General features: G+C 49.9%; 1 protein-coding gene across 1 annotated transcript; it reads left to right on the forward strand.

The window, feature by feature from the left end:
• Positions 1-904: 904 nt before the first annotated feature.
• On the forward strand, positions 905-18457 carry Ccm2l (CCM2 like scaffold protein). Its single transcript, XM_038330746.1, has 10 exons — positions 905-974; positions 4031-4198; positions 7603-7686; positions 7775-7958; positions 8743-9197; positions 11630-11765; positions 13668-13731; positions 16262-16391; positions 16821-16959; positions 17779-18457. The coding sequence occupies exons 1-10, from the start codon at positions 945-947 to the stop codon at positions 18081-18083; spliced, it is 1695 nt and encodes a 564-aa protein (XP_038186674.1). The 5' UTR covers positions 905-944; the 3' UTR covers positions 18084-18457.
• The last annotated feature ends 1052 nt before the right edge of the window (positions 18458-19509 follow it).

The raw sequence follows: 19509 nt of genomic DNA on the forward strand, positions 1-19509 counted from the left end.
TAGAAGCCCGGGCCTCATATTCACTACACGGCACACACACACCTCCAGTATAGAGTGTCTGCTGAGCACCACCTGTGTGACCTTGAGCCAGGATCTACACATGAGCCTGGATTCTTTTTTTAATTTATATAACAAAAGGCATGGTTCCCAGATATAGCGAAGAAGAAGAGAGAGATGAAAGATGTCAAAAAGACAGCCAAGCAGCCCAGGAGCTAGAGATAAGGGAGAGAATTGGGTTATTTATTTATTCATTCATTTGCAGTGCTAAGGCCAGAACCCAGGGCCTGTCGTCTGCTAGGTTAGTGCTCCACCACTGAGCAACACCGTCAGCTCTAGTAGCTGATATTTATTGAGTACTTAATATGTTGCAGCAGCTCTTCTGAGTGGATTGAATCCTAGTTAAGCGACCGTAAGGTCAAACTGAATGTGGAAATTGAGACACGAGTGGTTAAGTAAGCAGCAGGCAGCCAGTCCCAGAGGCCCCCATATACCACCCCTCTGAAAAGTAACGATCAGCATGATTATTAATTTAATCTTAAATTGCTTGGACACAGTTTGAAGCACTTTCCACCCACTCTCTCCGTTATTTCTCAGGGAAAGGCGGGGTTTTCTCTTGCTGTAAACAGAGAAGTAGCAGCAGGTTTCAAAGTCATCCAGCAAAGTTGGTGGCAGACGGGATGATCCAAGGTGATCTCCAGCGTGGGGGAATTTCCTCAGTCTGCTCCCACTGCCAAGCCCTTGGATACCACCTTTGTCTCCCATCCTTAGTTATAGGGACCCAAGGCAGTGTTCTCCACCTACCCCAGCCCCCACCGTCAGATGGGAGGGGCAGGAACTCTGGTGCTGGTGGAGTTTCCGACCAGGCAGGAAAAAGAACAAAGGAAGCAAGGGGGGTCTGGCAGGGGTGGCCAGGAGGGTGGCAGGACCAGAGGAACCGTTTCACCATGGAATATGAAGCCAAGAAGGGGAAGAAGGTAGGTGGGAGTTTGCGAGGGACAGGGTTGAGAAATTTTCCTGAAGCTGGGGTAGAGAGAGGAGCCGGCACGGAGGTGGCAAAGGCACCAGAGGGACCTTCTGTCTCCTTTGGAAGGATCTGACTTTCTGTCCCTGGCAGCCAGACATCTGGACCCCGTTCTAAGCTTTACTCTTAGTGGCCTCTGCCATATTGTCCTGAGAGACAGACAGGGTCTTTCTGGGAAACCTGCTTTCTGGACATCCTGGGGGTAGCTTCCTACTGCTTTTCAAAGAGCGTGACAGACAGACAGACACCCAGCAGAATCATTCCCTGCTCTCCCAGACAGAAAGGCCCAGCCAAGGTGATTATGGGCTGGCAGATTGCCCAGCCAGGCTGGGGCCTCCCACCTGCTCCCTGGTTATCTCCCACCTTGGTGTAGGAACTTACCTCTCAGCCCAAATCAAGTCCCCTCCCCATCTTCCTCTTTTCCTGAATTTGAGTCATTTTGCTATATGTTATTATCCCAACTCCACTCCATCCCCATACTCCCAGAGCCCTCTTCACCCAAGAAACCCAGTTCAGAATGTTTTATAAGGTACTCCCATGAGGCTGATATGATGCACAGGCCTATAATCCCAGCTATCTGGAGACTGAGGCAGGAGGATTGCAAGTTTAAGGTTGGTATGGGATAACTTAGTAAGAGCCTGTCTCAAAATTGTGAAAGTGGGCTGGGGGTGTCTCTCCATGGTCAAACACTTGCCTAACATGCATAAGACCCCAGGTTTGGTACCCAAAACTGCAAACTGATAATAAGAATTTTAAGTGCAAAGACGGTAGGGGGGCACACAGTTCAGAGGTAGTTGTGTATTTTATCCCACCCAGTATGGACACATATAGCCCATGTGAGTCACTGGGGCCAACATACACACGTCTTCTCTTGGGTCTATGTATTGATTTATGAGACAGGCTCTAGCCTTGTAACCCAGGATGATCTCGAACTCACTACGTAGCCCAGGCCAGCCTCAAACTCACAGCAACTCTCCCGCTTCAGGCTCCTGAGTGCTAGGCCTATTCTTTTGATAAGATGCTTACTGAACACCTGTTCTGTGCTACGAACTGTGCCTCGTGTAGGGATGTCAATGATAAGCAATGTCAAATAAGGTCTCCGCTTCTGGGAGCTCACAGTCTGATGAGGGAAACAACGATTACTTTTTTTCAAGGTGACAAACAGAACTAACGTAAATGTTCCGCAAAGCTGCTGTGCTTGGTGCTGGAAGATGCGGCGTTAGGGTATCCAGTCTTAGATTGCTGAGTTGGGCATATGGGCTGATGGATACAAGAAAAGCAAGTTGAAAAGAGTGTGTGGGGCTAAGGAATAGCATGCTCCATCCATGGTAGGAATTAGAAAAACTGAGCAGCTGAAAGATGGGGGCAAGGAGTGCTGGATAGTAAGATGGGGGTGGAAGGTGGGACTGGACCACTTGGGGCAAAGACAGACAGACAGACAGACAGACAGACAGACGGACGGACGGACGGACACACACACACACACCACTCATGGGTACAGGACAGCATCCTACTTCTAACGAGCTCTGAAGGCTCTCATGACTTGTCTCTCATAATCCAGCCATGATAGATGCATGGCTCTCAGTGCCCTCTAATTCCTCTCCCTCCGCTTCTGAAGTCTCTGGGGTCTTACTTAGCTGTGTCCTCTGCTTCTCGGATCTCTGGCTCTCATTTCTCAGAGTTTCCAAACACTACTGCAGACTCCATGATGGTCCCTCGGAGACTTGAGTGGTGGTATTGTCAGAATCACTGAGAGACCATGGAGTCTCGTTCCAGGTTCTGACACATGGGTCAAAGGGCAACATGTGAGCTGGGGAGAAGTGCTTGCTGCACACTCATGGAGACCCAAACCCATATTAAAAAAAGAAAGAAAGAAAGAAAGCCAGAGTAGTGGCATACGCTTGTAATCCCAGTGTAGGGGACAGAGACAGCAGATCACTGCAGCTCAGTAGCCAACCTACCTGACCTGCTTGGTGGACAGCTCTCAGTAACACCTGAGGTCGTCCTATGACCTTCACAGGTGTGAGCGTGACCTGTACACACACACACACACACACACACACACACACACACACACACACACACTGAATCAGAATTCTCAAGCACAGTCAAGTCTGGCATGTACTAGTTTAGGCCACTTGTCATGACCCTGGAAGCAAAACTGGGGTCTAGTGTTTCCCAAATCCCAGCACCTGGCACCTAGCACAGGCACAAATGAATATTTGTCAAATGAATATGTAATCTTGAATGCACATCCCTAGGTGGCGGCTTCTCTTGTTTGTATTTGTCTTGTGTGGAGAAGCTAAGCAACATGCGACACATGCTACCAGAATTTGTGATTTGCTTGGCTGGGGCATATGTAGTCCCAGGACCCAGAGCTATAGGAACTGCCAAGACAGTTCTAGAATGCTACCAGGGAGGGGAGCCCCTGGGGCTTCAGATTCAGTAAGTCTAGGATGGGACCGGGAAGCAGCATTTCTCAGATTCCCAGGTTTTACTGCTGGTGGTCCAGGAATGCCCATCTAGAATGGCAACTCTGGAGCAAGGCTTACAAATTCTCTGAGCTTTGGGCACTGCTAGGTTGGGCTGTGCCCTGGAATCTGCACCTGTAGCCTTGATCCATCCTGGGTCTTTTTATACTGGTGCCTTTGGATTATACTTCCACTTACTGATTGCTTATTTCTAACTCACGAACATGCGATAGCTTAACAAATGCCTAGACGTTCCCCCAGTTAGCGCCGCCGGCCTTGGCGGCTCTTTGAATCTGGCTGGCAGGAACATCACCCTCCCCGGAATGTTTGGGAACTGGGATGCCTACCTGGACCGTCACCAGCTGGTACTCTAGCTCTCGTTATAGGGCTTCGCTGCTCCAGCTGGGAAAGAGGAGCCGCAGGGCTGCTGCTCCTGCAGGTTTAGGAGGATTAACTTAGGTTGTAGAAGTAGAACTGAGCTCACGCGTGCTCAGTAAAGCCAGCGCTGTTGTCACTGGGACTCTCCTGTCTCCCCCAGGGCTTTGTGTCCCCCATCCGAAGGCTGGTGTTCCCAAAGGCTGCACGCCAGGCTGCCTTCAGGAGCAATGTCTGTCGCAGGCCCCTGCATTCTATGCCTCTTTATCCTCCCGACTACCTCATCGACCCCCACATTCTGCTGTGTGACTACCTGGAGAAAGAGGTCAAGGTGAGCATGAGAAGGTGGGGGGACCCTGGAGCCTCACCAACCCCTGACACACCCTGTTTCACATGAAGGAAGCTGAGGCTCTTGGGGAGCAGCCCCCTACCTCACGGTCACAGGCTGCATATCTTCAGCAGGTGACACCTACCCACGGTTCCCCCAGCATTCCTGCCCCAGCGTGGGGCTCAGAACCTACCCCCACAGGGAGCTGCGTGGGAAACTGTGCTGTGTCCCCAAAAGCTCAGCCTACTCATGAGATTTTTGTCTGAAGTCTCCACTACTCAGTGTCCAAGTTAAAGGCAAGGGAGAAGCTGGGTGTGTGGTTCGGTGGTAGGGCACTCGCCTGGCATTTTGGAGGCCCCAGGCTGCCTGCCCAGTGCAGGAGGCAGGGCTGGAGGTGGGGTAGGGGGAGAAGTCACAGTAGAGGACTTTCCTACTACTCAAAAGCTTTCATTGTCTTTTAGAACTATCACGAAGGAGCACTGGGGAGGGAAACAGGTTCTCATCAGCCAAAGATTGGTGTGAGGTAGGGTTCGGGCATTTAACAAACAGGCTGCCTGATCCAATTTTAATTGCAGATGAGCAGTAATTATTTGTTTTAACATAAATATGCTCCAAATGTTAAATGGAACAAAAGGTATAAAAAAATCCTAAAAACAAAATTGTTGTTTAACTGACATCTTATATTTTATCTGGCAACCCTATAAATAGAAAAAAGCCAGAAATGAATATGTTTTAAAAACCAAGGACTGAAAATTTGCAGAATAAAAAGAAAAAAATGTGAGTGGTGAGATTATCCCAGAAGACTGCAATTAAAGTAATAAAATGTTAATTTTTATACTGAATAATAACATTTAAATGATAATGTCACTATAACTAAGAATTAATGGGGAACTCACATATTGACCGAGAGCATCGTTTTTTCTTTTTATTTATTCTTCTCTTGTACAATACATCCTATTCAGAACCTCCCCTTCTCCCAACCCCCCAGTTCCCCACCATCACTTCTCCTCTCCCCCAGATCCACTGCCCCTCTGTTTCCCTTCAGAAAAGAATAGGCCTCCCAGGGATACCAAACAAACAAAGGATAGCAAGATGCACTTACTCTAGATAGTAAGACAAACCCTCATGTCAAGGCTGGACGAGGCAACACAGAACGAGTAAACAGTCCCCAAAAGCAAGCAAAAGAGCCAGAGATGCCCCCACCCACTCCCACTGTTAGGAGTCCCACAAAAATCCCAGCCTAACCAACCACAGCATGCATGCAGAAGGCCTGGGGTTAACCCATGGAGGCTCCGTGATCGTTGCTTCAGTCTCTGTGGGCCCTATGAACCTTAGGTAGTTGATTCTGTGGGTTATGGTCTCATAGTGGTCTTGCCCCCTCTGGCTCCTACAATTCTTTCTTTCTCTCTTCTAATGGGGTTTCCCAAGCTCTGCCTCAAGTTCTGTTGTGAGTCTCAGCATTTTTTCCATCACCTGCCAGAGGATGCCTCTCTGATCACAACTGGACACGACACTGATCTATGAGTATAGCAGAATAGTGTCAGGAATCAATTGACTTTTTTTTGTCAGTCCTGTTTTGTTCTACCCCAGGCCCAGGTCCCTGAACTATCCAGTTTCAGGTTCCCGGTCATCCAGGCAGTATTGGGCATGGGCTCCCTTTTGTGCTGTGGGCCTCAAGTTAGAGCAGTCATTGGTTGGCTACTCCCACAATAAAGCTTTTTATTACTTTTATTGTTTGTTTGATTGAGACAGGGTCTTTCTGTGAAGCCCTGGCTGTTCTGGAACTTACTCTGAAGACCAGGCTGGCCTCAAACTCACAGAGATCCACCTGCCTCTGCCTCCTGAGTGCTACAATACCACCCCCCTGGCAAGAGAACATCATTTTTCTAGAAAAAGAAATAATATATTAATTCAATGCTCCTTTCCATTTAATCTGCAATGAGGTTGTTAAAAGGATTAATAACGGGGCTGGAGAAATGGCTCAGTGGTTAAGAGCATTGCCTGCTCTTCCAAAGGTCCTGAGTTCAATTCCCAGCAACCACATGGTGGCTCACAACCATCTGTAATCAGGTCTGGTGCCCTGTTCTGGTCTTCAGGCAGAGAGAATATTGTATACATAATAAATAAATAAATATATTTAAAAAAAAGGATTAATAACGCATGGAGTAGGGAGAGTCACTGAGCAAGACAATTCCCAGGGTTCCTTCGAGATTTAATAGTAGAGCCTGGGGCAGATGTGGAGAAGGGAATGGTTCAATGGGTAAAGTGCTTGCTGGCAAATCTGAGGACCAAAATACTAATCCCCAAACTCTTATAAAGTCAGATGCACACAAAACATTCACCTATGACCCTAAAAACACACACACACACACAGTCAAGATGGTAGGGGGAGGTGGAGAATCCCTGGAAGCTGAGGAGCCAGCTCTTCTGGCATGTGAAGTATAAAACACACACACACACACACACACACACACACACACCGCCTCCGACAATGTGGAAGACAAGAGCTTATCCCCTGACATCCACACAGGTGCTGTGGCATATGCCTTCACTCACTCACAGGAATATGCACACACATAAACACACACAAAAAAATGACAGTCTGGCCTAGCAGGTAAAGAAGCTCTAAACCTGATCGTCAGCATGGCAGTGGGGCGGGGCGGGGAACACTTTTTGTTTCCTGCAGAACCTCGTAGAGTGATTGGCCATGTGTTAGTGAATATGAGCTAGCTGTTGGAAGTGGGCTTTGGCACATGTAATCAGTCAAACCTTCTCCCTACCCTACAGAATCTGATGTCACCAGGGAGATCTTGAACTTGCTATGTACCCAAAGATGACCCTGGACACTTAAACTTCCTGCTTCTACCTCCCAAGTGCTGGATTACAAGCACGCTCCACTACAATCTGGCCAGCCTTACCCTTTCTAGCTATAATAGTGGACCAGACTTTTAGTTAACTATACTGTGTTGAGTCTTTTAATCCTTAAAGCAAAGGTGAATGAATGGGGGAAATTATATATATATATATATATATATATATATATATATATATATATATATATTAGAACTGGATTATTAGCCCAGGTTTTTTTAGAGGAAAGAGAGAGAGAGAGAGAGAGAGAGAGAGAGAGAGAGAGAGAGAGAGAGAGAGAGAGAGAGAGAGAGAGAGAGCTGCCACCAAGTGTGGCCCAGATTTAAGATGGTCTCTGACTTCAAATGAAACAATCAAGAAAACCCTTCATAGGAGTGCCCTGCTGCTTGGCTTTGAGTTGATTCCATATGTAGTCAAGGTGACAACCAAAATTAGCCCTCACACTGGTTGTATCATTGAGATTTCAGCCTGCCCTGCATTAACAAGGAGGCTAGAATCTTCCAAGGCTTCACGGTGACCTCCCATTTCCCATCCAGTTCCTGGGCCACCTCACCTGGGTGACTTCCTCACTGAACCCCTCCAGCAGAGATGAACTCCTGCAGCTACTAGACACCGCCAGGGTGAGGCTCTGCGGAGGAGGGAGGAGGGCAGCGTCCCCTTCCCTTACCCTAGTCCCTGGGGGCTCAGGTGATCCGACCCACCCCGCAGCAACTGAAGGAGTTGCCTCTGAAGACCACACCGGAGCAGGACAGCATCCTGAGCCTGTCGGCCCGCTGCCTGCTGCTCACCTGGCGGGACAACGAGGAGCTCATCCTGCGCATCCCCACGCACGAGATCGCCGCTGCCTCCTACTTGCAGGACGACGCGCTGCACCTGCTAGTGCTTAAGACTGGTGAGGTGCGGGGAGGGGAGTGGGAGGCCAACCTGCAGTGCTGGGATCATTGAGTGAAGGGCACCAAGGATGGGTTCGAGGCTGGGAGAGGGATGGCAGAAAACCTGAGCACTATTCTGAGACTAAGGGACGGCAAAAGAAACCATAGGCAAGATCAGAGAGCCAGGGACTGAAGATGATGGTTGGGCAGTCTGACCAGATTAAGGAGATTGGGTAGGGCGGAGAAGTTGAAGTCCCGAGTTCAACACAGGACTACCTTAGTAGAGTTCAATTTAAAGGGGGTCATAAAACACATCACCCCTCGGTTCTGACAGTAGGGGGCACCCACGGGCTTGGGGAGAATTCTGGACTTGTAGGCTATTTCAGTCAGCAGTCTGCGGGGAGGAACTGAAGATAGCAGGGAAAGTCGCATAGGAAGGCGGGAATGCTTAGACCAAGGTCACCACTCAAATGAAGTGTACGGAGAAAGGACAACTTGGATCACCACCTTCAACTCAGAAAGTAGGTCTAAGAGAAAGAGCACTAGGGTGTGTAGGGGGAGCGGGGATGGGGGTGAAGGGGAAGACGACTACGCTAACGCCACCCGGAGGTCTGGGACGGAGCCAAGGCTGGAGGCGGAGTCATAGACCCAGGGCGGGTCCAGAAAGTCACGAAGTCAGCTCCCGGGCACTAGTGCCGGGCGGAGCCTTAGAGCAGGGACCCCAAAACTGTGCGGCGGCCCTCCAGGTGGTCTCCGAAGGCCGCAGTCTCCTGCTGCTGACCTCCCATGTCCTGCCTCCCCTAGGTCTGGGTGTGGACCCAGTGCCTGCGGGCGTGGACCCCAGCCCCGGAGGTTCGGGGCGCGATCCGGGCCCTCCCGGCGCCGCGCCCGAAAAGCGGCGGGTGGGCACAGCGGAGCGGCGCCACACCATCTGCAGCCTGGACTGGCGCATGGCGTGGGGCGGGGGCGCCGGCGCCGAGGCCCGGGCGGCGGGCGGTGGCGGCAGCCTGGAGCGGCAGCGCGCCGGAGCTCGGGCATCAGGCAGCTGGGAGCGGCGACAGACGTTCAGCGGTAGCTGGGAGCGGCGGCACGCGGGCGGCGGCGCGGGCAAGCCGGGCGGCAGCTGGGAGCGGCGGCAGGCGGGTAGCGGCGTAGGCGGCAGCTGGGAGCGACGCCATCCCGGCCCCAACCCGCTGGATCCCCAAAACCCCAGCCCCGACGCCTACTGCAACCTGGTCATCCTTGCTGTGGCCAACAGGGTGAGCGCGAGGCAGTGTTGGCACTACCATACCCTAACAGTCAAAATCACACTAATCACAACACCCACAAGTGAAATACCCACTCAAGACAGGCATGGGACACCACTAACACTTAATCCCCACAGCAGCCCCTAGGGCAAATACACCTGTTTCCATTCCTTAGGGAAGGATACAGGCTCAAAGTTTAGGTCCTGTAGAAAGTAGATGACTTCAAGATTCGAACGCAGAAAGTTCAAAGCCTTACTGTTGGTAACTAAGGTGGCCACCCAAGGCAGAAGCCATACCATCATTCTTGCCTGCCCTGCCTGTCACCTCTCTGTCCCCATTCACCCTTGCTCTCACGCACTTGAATATACGTGTGTGGGGGGGTGGGGGTTTGTTTTTCAAGACAGGGCTTCTCTGTGTAGCCCTGGCTGTCCTGGAACTCGCTCTGTATCTCAGTATACCAGGCTGGCCTCGAACTCACAGAAACTGGCCTGCCTCTGCCTCCTGAGGCTTTCACCACCACTGCTTGGCTGACTTCATGGTATTTATTGAGCCCAGCTGTGTGCTCCACACTGGGCTAGACGTTGCGTGTAAGGAGGTGAGCAAGCCACTGGGTGTTCTCCCTTAAGGACTACCCAGTCGAGCAGGCGCTTTCAAGCCCTGAGCCTTGCAAACATTTCCTCTGCCCCAGGACCCTGGACCCTCTCTGGACAATGAGTGTGCCTGTCTGCAGGGAGAGGTGGCCGGTCCCTGGCAGCACAGTGGCTCAGGTCCCCACGCTGAGATACCTTCTCACTTGGCATCTGGCTCTCCTCTAGTTTCCCCCACTCCTACCCCAAGCGCCTTCTTGGAAGCTGGTACGTCCTTTTCTCTCCAGCCTCTTAAAGTGGGGGTTGTCCAGATGCTATCCTCAATCTGCTCCCCCTTATCCACACTTGTTTCTAGGTGATTTAGACCCTGCTGCCTTCTAAAACCCGAAGAACACCCTAAAATTCATCTCTAACCAAATCTCCACTCAGCCTGTCTTTTCCAGGGTCTGCTTGTCATTGCAGCATGAATTTGACCCACATTGAGTTCCCAGTCTCCTCCCAAACCTGAAAGCACCTTCGTCCCCTTGTCTCATTAAATGGTAGCTCCGTCCTTGGTGGCTCGGGCTGAAACCTTGCAGGGGGCCTTGGTCAATCTGTCTTTCTCTCTCTGTGTCTGTCTCTCTCTGTCTCTCTCTTTCTCTCATACACACTCAATCTACTCTGTCAATAAATCCCACTGGCCTTGTTTTTAAATATATTCAAATCCTATGCGCCGCCCCGCCCATACCCACCGGCTCTTGCTGGGCCAATGATGTCATGCTCCACCCCTTTGGCTCAGCCCTTTCTAATTCCGTACTCTGTTGCCTCCCTCCCACACAGCTTCATCCTGGAGACTTGACTAGGGTGATGGTGACTTGAAAAAGGACAGACACACAGACACATATACAGTAAATCTAGGATCAGATGGGTCATGCAGGCTCTCTGTTAGGAAGCGATAGGGAAGGGAGGAAGAGACCCTGTTTCAACAGGAAAACTTAGTTTGTGCTGTTAAAATGAAATAAGGAGAAGAAAAGGTCAATAGAACCAAGGGCCTTCAAATTGGGTCCCAGACAGGCAACAATGTGCCTTAGCTATCCCCCTCTACCGTGTGGGCTTTAAGGCTTCGGTCCTGGCCTGGTGGTGGAATGAATAAGTAAATGAGTTGCTTCCCAGGGGCCTGAGCTTCTGGCCTCCTGTCTGAGGCACAGCGGTCCCAAGCACACCAATCAGAGCTAAAACTCCCGATGCCAGCATTAACTATAAAACAGGGTTCCTATCTAACCTGTTTACTCAAGGGTCATGGTCAGTTTTGACCTTGGTATTAATATCAGTACCTGCTATGACCATAGATACCCATCCTGAATTACATTTTAGTTTTTTTCCTTAGGCTTTTTTAGAGGCAGTATATTCATAAGCATGATCTTTTTCAATCATGAGACTACTATTATTGCATTGCTTCCATTATTGCACTGGGTACCAGGCAGCCCATAGCTGTATACTGTGTCTGGTAATGGTTAACAGCACTGAGCCTAAGATTTTGATTCTTTGAAATGTCCCATCTCCACCCGGGACTTCAGCTGCTGCCCCTTACAGTAAATTAAACAAACCTTATGTTAGATAAATTTCATGATAGGCCATGAATCCCCTGGAAATCTGAAATGTACCTTAATGGTAGAGGAGTCAGAGTCGCCTTTGAGTTCCATAGAAGGGTCATAAGAACAAGAGAGGAGCCATATAATTTGGGGGGGAAAATGTCTTGAATTGACTTAAGGGAGTGGGGGGGGGTGTGTGTCTCAGCGCTGGCTCACACTGCCTCTGGGGAAACAGGGCTGCCCTGATAGTGGGTAAGAGCTGAGCTCTCTTCCTCCCCTGGACCAGGATGCTGCTGAGGAGTCCTGTGCACTCATCTGTCAAGTCTTCCAGATCATCTATGGGGACCAGAGCATCGAGTGTGTAGACCGGGCCGGCTACCACTACAGACCCACGCCTAAGCGGCCATGGCTCTCCAGCTGCAGTGAGTATCCAAACTCACACAAAGCACCGGGAAAGGCTGGATGTCCTGAGTCAGGGCTGATAAAGGCTCTTAGGGGTTCTGAGCTGTGCCCCTGTTCTAGGGGTCCACTTAAAAGAACGTCCATCTTCATGATGACCTCTTAAGAGATGATCAGGTTGTTGTTAAGTCTGGGATGAGTTTGAACTTGGGCACCTGAAACTTCTCACTTGTTTTGAGTGTCCCTGCTTTGCAGAGAGTTCAGCTCGTGCACTGTGGGCTAACAGAGCCATCTCACTCCATGAGGCTCCTAGATTGTCATGTCTGGATTAGTTCATGTATGCAATCAAGGACTGGAACAAAAGTGAGACTAACAGGGGCATTCATTGAGTGCCAATGATGTGCCAAGCACAATAGCAAGGTGCCAAGTCTTCTTGAATCTTCATAGCAACCTACTTGCTTCATTCACCTAGCACTGGACTGGGCACACCGCAGAGATAGACAGGTAGTCTTTGGATAAATGAAAACCACTCAGAGCCTGGGCTGGTGAGATTGAGCCATCACTCAGTGGGGAAGGTACCTGCTGCCAAGCTTGACAACCTGAGTTCAATCCTCAGGACTACAGGCTGGAAGGAGAAACTGAGTCCCAAATGTTGTCCTCTGACCTCCATATGGGCGCCATGGCATATACAAACTCAAGTCCAATCACATATACACAAAATACATAATTTTGTGTTATTAAAAAATATAAAACTTCTCAGAGCTAGACATGAGGGCATATGCCAAATGTCCCCAGATCTTGATAAAATAAGGATCAGAAACCTTGTCTCAAAAAAGAGAAAGATCTAGGTATGGTGGTGGTACACATCTTTAATCTCAGCACTTGGGAGGCAGAGGCGGGCAGACATCGATGCATTCAAGGCCAGCCTGGTCTACATAGTGAGGCCCTGTCTTGAAAGGAAAGGGACGAGGAACCTTTCTGAGGCCCTGTGGATCCAGTTTTACAATAAAATAAAACACTGACTGTCAGAGTCAATACATTTTCACAGGTCACACAGTTGGTAAGTCAGAGTTAGAATCTAAACCCAATCTGTCTAGTTCCAAAGCTTCTATATGCAACAGCAGCCTCTCTGTGTGCTATCCTCGAGGCCATTGAGTGAATTCTCCTCTCCACAGCCTGCTATAGGGTGGTCTCTGTTTGTACAGCTCCAGCAGCTGGGGCACTGGCCTTCTGAAGACCCTCCTACCTGCAGCTGTGCCTGCTGGGAAGCTGGGCTAACTCATCAGATCCCATGTGGATGAATGAGCGCACTTCTTTGGTAGTCGACAGATGCATTCATTCAACAGTCATTTACCAAGCACTCACTGTCTCGGGCCCAGTTGTGATCTGTAAGAGGTAGTGATGATGGGCAGACTGAGGCATGGCCCTGCCTTCCTGTACCTTGCATGGGATAGTCACAGAGACAAATGTCTAACCACAGACAGTGTTGTGAAAACCTGTAATGAGGAACTAGCCTCTGAGAAGTCAGGGTGACCAAGTAACCCCGAGTGAGCTGGGATGCGAAGGCCATGCGTGGGCAAATGAGGAGCAGACTGAGGAGGAGGCACAGTCTCCATAAATAATGCTACTTTCTTTTCAGGCTCCCAAACCTGTTCCCCCTTGCAGAATCGTCCTGACTCACCTAAACACACATTTGCCAACACTTCCCCATTGGCTCTCATCTGCCGTTCCCCGTATCCCAACCAACAGGCAGATGCTATGAGCTGGGCAGTGAGGATTAGTGAGGTCAGTTGCCCAAGGCTGACTCTATGTTGGGACTGGACCAGAGCTAGATCCCAGGGTGCCACTAAGGTTGGGGCTTCGGGGAACCTAAGCTATTGGTCCCTGCATGTCACTTCTGACACTTCTTCTGTCTGTGGTCCCAGGTGAGAGCTGTCGCACAGATGGGACGTTTGCCTACGACGCTGACTTGAGCTGCTGCAGCTCCTTGTGGGTATTACCTTTGTGGGGGATGCCCCTACCCAAACAGGGCCAGTCCTTTAGTGTGCACGGGGTGGGGAGGGGGGAGAAAGGGACCGAACCCTGATTTGTGTGAAGGGTGGGAGGTTAGCAGAGCTCCAGATAGACCCTGAGAGACTTAGAGATGCCGGAACTCAGATCTGGGTTCCACAGAGGTCTTCAGGTTTAGTGACCTGCAGAGTCCAAAGTTACAGCTAATGCTGGAAACAACATTGGTTTACTTTAGTGTTGGCTCTGTATAATAGAAAACCCTGAGGCGGGTAGGCTTGCAATGATATAAACTGTAACAAGAGTTCAGAGCTTCCTGGTCCTCTGGGCCCTGAGCCTGTCTTCCGGTTACAGCTTCCTCTTCACCATCCTCAGAGTGACCTCATGGTCTAAGCTGTAGCTGCAGCCATGCAACAACGCACCAAGAGCCTCTATAGGGAGGATGGAGGCCAGGAAGTTCTTTAGCATCACTGTGGATGCTTAGCATATCAAAGATCTTGGGCTCCATTCCTAGCAACACACACACACACACACACACACACACACACACACACGCACACACAAGTCCCATCTAGCTTACACTTTAGTAGTCAGAACTTGGCTGCTTGGTCAGAACTAGCTGCAAGCAAGACAGGAAAATGGAGGCTAAAACAGCGTTCTGGGTACCGGGGTTGTAGCTCGTAGCTCGGTTGGTAGAGTGCTGCTTCCCTAGCTGTGCACAAAGCCCTGGTTCAATCCCTAACACTATAGTAAAATGATGCACACCTGTAGCCTCTGCACTGGGAAGGTGGAAGCAAGAGAATCAGAAGTTCAAGGTCACCCTGGCTACATAGTGAGTTCTAGACCAACCTGGGATACATGAAACCTGACTCAAAAAATTTTTTAAAAGAATTCTGTTAAGAATATTGCCCATCCCAGTTTGCTCATGATTAAGGAGTTCCCCCAAGATATGGGATTTTAAGTTTAGATCTAATGAAGTCCCGATCAGACCTATAGTAATAAGTCCTGTTATTAAGGACTCTGGTGGTGGCAAGTAATATGCCCTGTCCCCACTATTGTTATTATTGGCACTACATTTGCCTTCCTATGCCTATGTGTGCATAGGCTAGTCCATAACCAACCTGAATTGGCGGAGGGGAGCAAAATCACACGATGACATGTTTGCTGAGCTGGCTATATGCTGTAAAGCATGCCATTGGCTTTTGTTAGCAGCTATGTGGCTGGTTATCTATTACAAAGGACATATGACCTGAAGTGCTTTGCAAATATTAGTTCCTGCCATTTTCACAATGACACCAATTTTCATCATCCCATTTTACAGACAGAAAAGCTGAGGTCTAGGGAAACAGAGTTTAGCATTGCAAGGGTCAAACAGACTGCAAACTGCATAGACCTGGGCTGTGAGCACAAGTAGGCTGGGGTGTGACCTCAGAAGTCTACACCCTTGTAGGGTCTCTGGTCCCAGAATTTAGGAGGTGGAAGTCAGAGCATCAGAAGTTTGAAACCCACTTCAGTTACATAATGAATCTGAGGCTAACCTGGGCAGCATGAGATTAAAAAAAAAAAAAAAACCAACAAACAACAACAACAAAAAGCACACAGAGTACACACTCTTGATCAGGAAGCTATGTTTTCCTATAGATAATAATAGAAAGTGATTAGGAAACAAGTTAAAAACCAAGCAAGGCAGGAGCCCAGAGTGAACATCCTATTTTAAAAGCAGTTGATAAAGAGAACTTCCTACATGGGGTTGGAGGTGTACCTGAGTGGAGAGACTGTTTGCCTAGCACATCAGAAGCCCTGGTTCTAACCCTCATCACAGTATAAACCTGGCTTGGTAGCTCATGCCTGCAACCCCAGAACTTGGGAGGTGGAAGCAGGAAGATCGAAAGCCCAAGGCTAATCTCAGCTACACAGAGAGTTTAAGGCCAGTTGAGGTCATGTGCGACCCTGTCAAAAACAAAACAAAACATTCCACGATGAGCCAAGCAGCCTGGTTTACAGAAAGAACTCCAGAAGGAGAAAGCAAGGGCCATACAATTTAGCACAGGAGGCAACCTGCATTGAAGAGCAGCTTCCTGGGTTATGGGAGAGTGAGAACGGGCCTCCTGGAAATTAGGAGGGCTTCCCAGAACTGGTGATAGTTGAGCCGGGGATAAAAGGGACAAGGCAGAGAATGAACGTAGCCACACAGGAACAGCAAGGATTCAGAACACACTCTCAGGGGCTCTGTGACTGTAACATGAGCTGTGAGAAAGTAGGGAGGAGAGAGGATTCTAGGCACAGGGAACAGCATGAGCAAAGGCCGGGGAAGGGTTAATGAAGGCAGTATGACCAGAGTTCTGAAAGCAGGAGAGAGCTTCAATGATGCTGGGCCTCGTGAAGGGCCTTGGAGGGCAAGATGAGGTCTAGGAAGGGGCCTTGAGCCCTGGTAAATAGGCCCAACCAACTTTAACCTGCCCTAGGGAAAGGAACAGAGGTTGGTGAGGGTCTATTCCTCCTGTCTCTGCAGCAATGGCTCCCAGGACACATTTGAAGCATGTTACAGTGGCGCGTCCACACCGTCTTTCCACGGTTCCCACTGCAGCAGTATCGACCACAGCAGCTGGGCCTTCGAGCAGTTGCAGGATTACATGGTCACGGTGAGTAGGGCGGCAGTGCTCATGCATGGTGCATTACAGGAATCGTCTGTGAGACCGCAGAGGCCAGGGAGGGAGATGTGGTTAGGAGAGGCAGGCTTAGAGAAGCCTTGACTGACATTGGCCAGCACAAGCATGTTTTTGTGCATTTTTGTCTTTGATTTTTTTTTTAACAACCCCAAGTCGGGGGGCTCCCTCCTCACCCTAAATGTAGAGGAGGAAAGCAAGAGTCAGACCACAGAGACGGTCACTAAAGAGTTGGGGCTCAGGAAGCTGGATATACATCCCATTCCTAGATGCCAAGGACCAGATGTTCTGCCAGTGGAGGCAGACTGGACCAGGCAGGCTGCCAGAGAGAACTCCAGCATTTTCAGCAGGAGTTGAGTATTGTGCTCTGGGACTGGTCTCCAAGGGTGCCTAATACTCCCACAGCTGCGGAGTAAGCTGGCTCCCCCTGAGATCCAGCAGTTTGCAATTCTGCTCCGAGACTATCGCCTGGGGCTGCCTATCCAGGACTTCTGCGCAGGCCTGCAGAAACTCTATGGGGACCGACGAAAGTTCCTTCTCATTGGTAAGCCCCAGCACCCCATTGGCTCCAGGCATCCCTAGCCCAGCACCACCTGGGAGGGCTTTGTTCTTCCATCTCCTAAGGCTAAGACCTTGAGACTTTGTTCAGAGAAGGAGAGCAAGAGTATTGAAAAGGAAAAGGAATTTCCGAGAAACAGCTAACGTGAACAAAGCTAGCTTAGGTAGCAAAGCTGGGTCAGGTTGTGACCACACACACACAGCGCCTGTGTGGGCCCAGCCTCAGAGAGGCAAAGGAAGTTGTCTAGAGTCACACAGCTAGTGGAAGGGGTTCATAAGCACCACAGGAATAATTTTGGCAGCAGACAAGATGGGTTTGGCAGTTATGAGCCAAGCATGATCTCACAGACTGTCCCCACTTCTGGGAAGTAATCACACTTACTTTGTGCCCATTTTCATGTGAAGAAACTGAGGCTCAGAGTAGCAAAGTAAAGGAAGAAAATCAAAGAGCTAGAATGGGCCAAGAGCAAAACCAATGTTTATGGGCCTCAGCATGGGAAATAACTTGTTGTTACATTTGCACCAAAACAGGTAAAAATATCTGTTTTTACAGGTGAGGAAAGTGAGGTTTGAGTTAGTTATTTAATAAAGGCCGTGTAGCTAAGAAGTGGGAATATAACTCTAGGAATATACTAAGCTAGCAAATATGTGGGGAGCCTTGTGTCATTTGCTATTTCATGAGGTTAAAAAAAAAATCTTGGGTAAAGCCCACACTGGCAGAGACAGGATTTGAACTCAGTCTTCCAGAGAGAGACACTCCACAGGCTAGCTGAATGAGGGAATCACCTTGTCCTGTGTCCTGTAGGGATGAGGCCCTTTATTCCGGACCAGGACATTGGCTACTTCGAGAGCTTCCTAGAGAGTGTGGGCATCCGCGAGGGTGGCATCCTCACCGACAGCTTCGGCCGCATCAAGCGCAGCATGAGCTCCACATCAGCCTCCGCAGTGCGCAGCTACGACGGGGCGGCCCAGCGGCCTGAGGCACAGACCTTCCACCAGCTGCTGGCGGACATTACACACGACATCGAGGCTCTGGCCCCTGACGACGACGATGTCTACGAGGATGTCTCCCCAAGCGGGGGCGACCAGGGGGAAGACAACTACCTGTAGCCCCGCTGCCCGCCTCAGGTCTTGCACACTTGCTTGTGGGACACCCTCCTGCGAGTGCCTAGATATCCTGGATTCCCATCTGTGCCTTCTAGCCTTCTGTTCCCGCAGATGGATTTCCAGGGCTTAAATTTCTGCAATACCGGGAAAGTCCTGCAGGTGGCTTTACTCTAGAGAGAACCAGACCCTAGAGTTCTCTGCAGCTCCACCTACTGGCAGACAGAAAAGATTTCCAATTTCAAGCCCCAGCTCTCTGCATGCCCCGTTCAACTTCAAACCAGGACCATTTCCAGAGCCCAGAGACATCTCTTGGATTTCACAGGCTGAGAAACTGAGAGGTTTTTTGTTGTTGTTCGGGTTTTTTGCTTTTTGCTTTTTTTTTTTTAAAGGAATGGATATGAGGGAATGCCCCTGTTCTCGGATATCGCTACCCATTTCCACATCCGTACAATAATTTCCGTTTCACTCTCCTCACAGGTGGTCATGGGGATGAATGGAGGTCATGACCCCAACATTAAGTCAAGACCTTAGCATAGCATGCAGAGGCTCAATAAATGCTGTTTCCTTCCACTTGGAATGTTTTCTGACTCAGTTTCCCTATCCTTCCTGGGAGCAGTGGGTGGAATGAGCTATCACAAAGACTGAAGGAGTTTCTAGCTTGAAGACAAAACAGGACTGGCCTTCAGAGTGGTCTCATAGCCTGGCCCTGTGCCCAAGTCCCAAACACACACTCAGGACTCTGCAGACGCTTGCCCTGCAGCTGGGCAAGTCAAAGAACTGTGCAGGCAGGCTCTGCTGTGAGTAATGGAGGGTAAGAGAAGGCCAGTTCTTGGCACAGCCTGAGTGAGGACGGGGAGCCTTGAGAAGGGGCCAGATACTTCAAGAAGAGATAAAAAAATTGTCTGCAAAACCTCGCAAAGCCTTCCACGGCCAAATTCAAATCATGTGATCCCTGGGACTGTGCTCCAGATTTGTCCCCTCATCACTGGTTCATGCAAGGCTCTCTTGACATTCTGCTCCACACCACAAGCCCCATCCCTACAGTCAAAACTCATCCCTGTCCATAAAACGCACAGTGCTGTGCCAGGAAGATTGCACCAGGAGCAAAGCCCCTACCACGAAAGTGTGACAGCCTGAGTTCAGATCTCTAGCACCCATGTAAAAAGCCAGTGTGGTCCCCTATGTCTTTAACTCTAGCTGGGGTTGCAGGTGCAGAGAGTAGCCACTAATCAGCAAGGGTAGGTGAGAGACCCTCAGCCCAGGAAGATGGCTCCACTTGTAAAGCATGTTATACTTGCTGCATAAACATGGCTACTTGAATTCCAGGCCCAGAACCTATATAAAGGTAGAAGAAGGAAACCAGCCACACAGAGCTATCTTCTGACTTCCACACATGCGCACGGTGGCGTCATCACCACCACCCTGCACG

The sequence above is a fragment of the Arvicola amphibius genome, chromosome 5 (assembly GCF_903992535.2).
Source record: "Arvicola amphibius chromosome 5, mArvAmp1.2, whole genome shotgun sequence".
In the NCBI taxonomy this organism is placed as follows: domain Eukaryota; kingdom Metazoa; phylum Chordata; class Mammalia; order Rodentia; family Cricetidae; genus Arvicola; species Arvicola amphibius.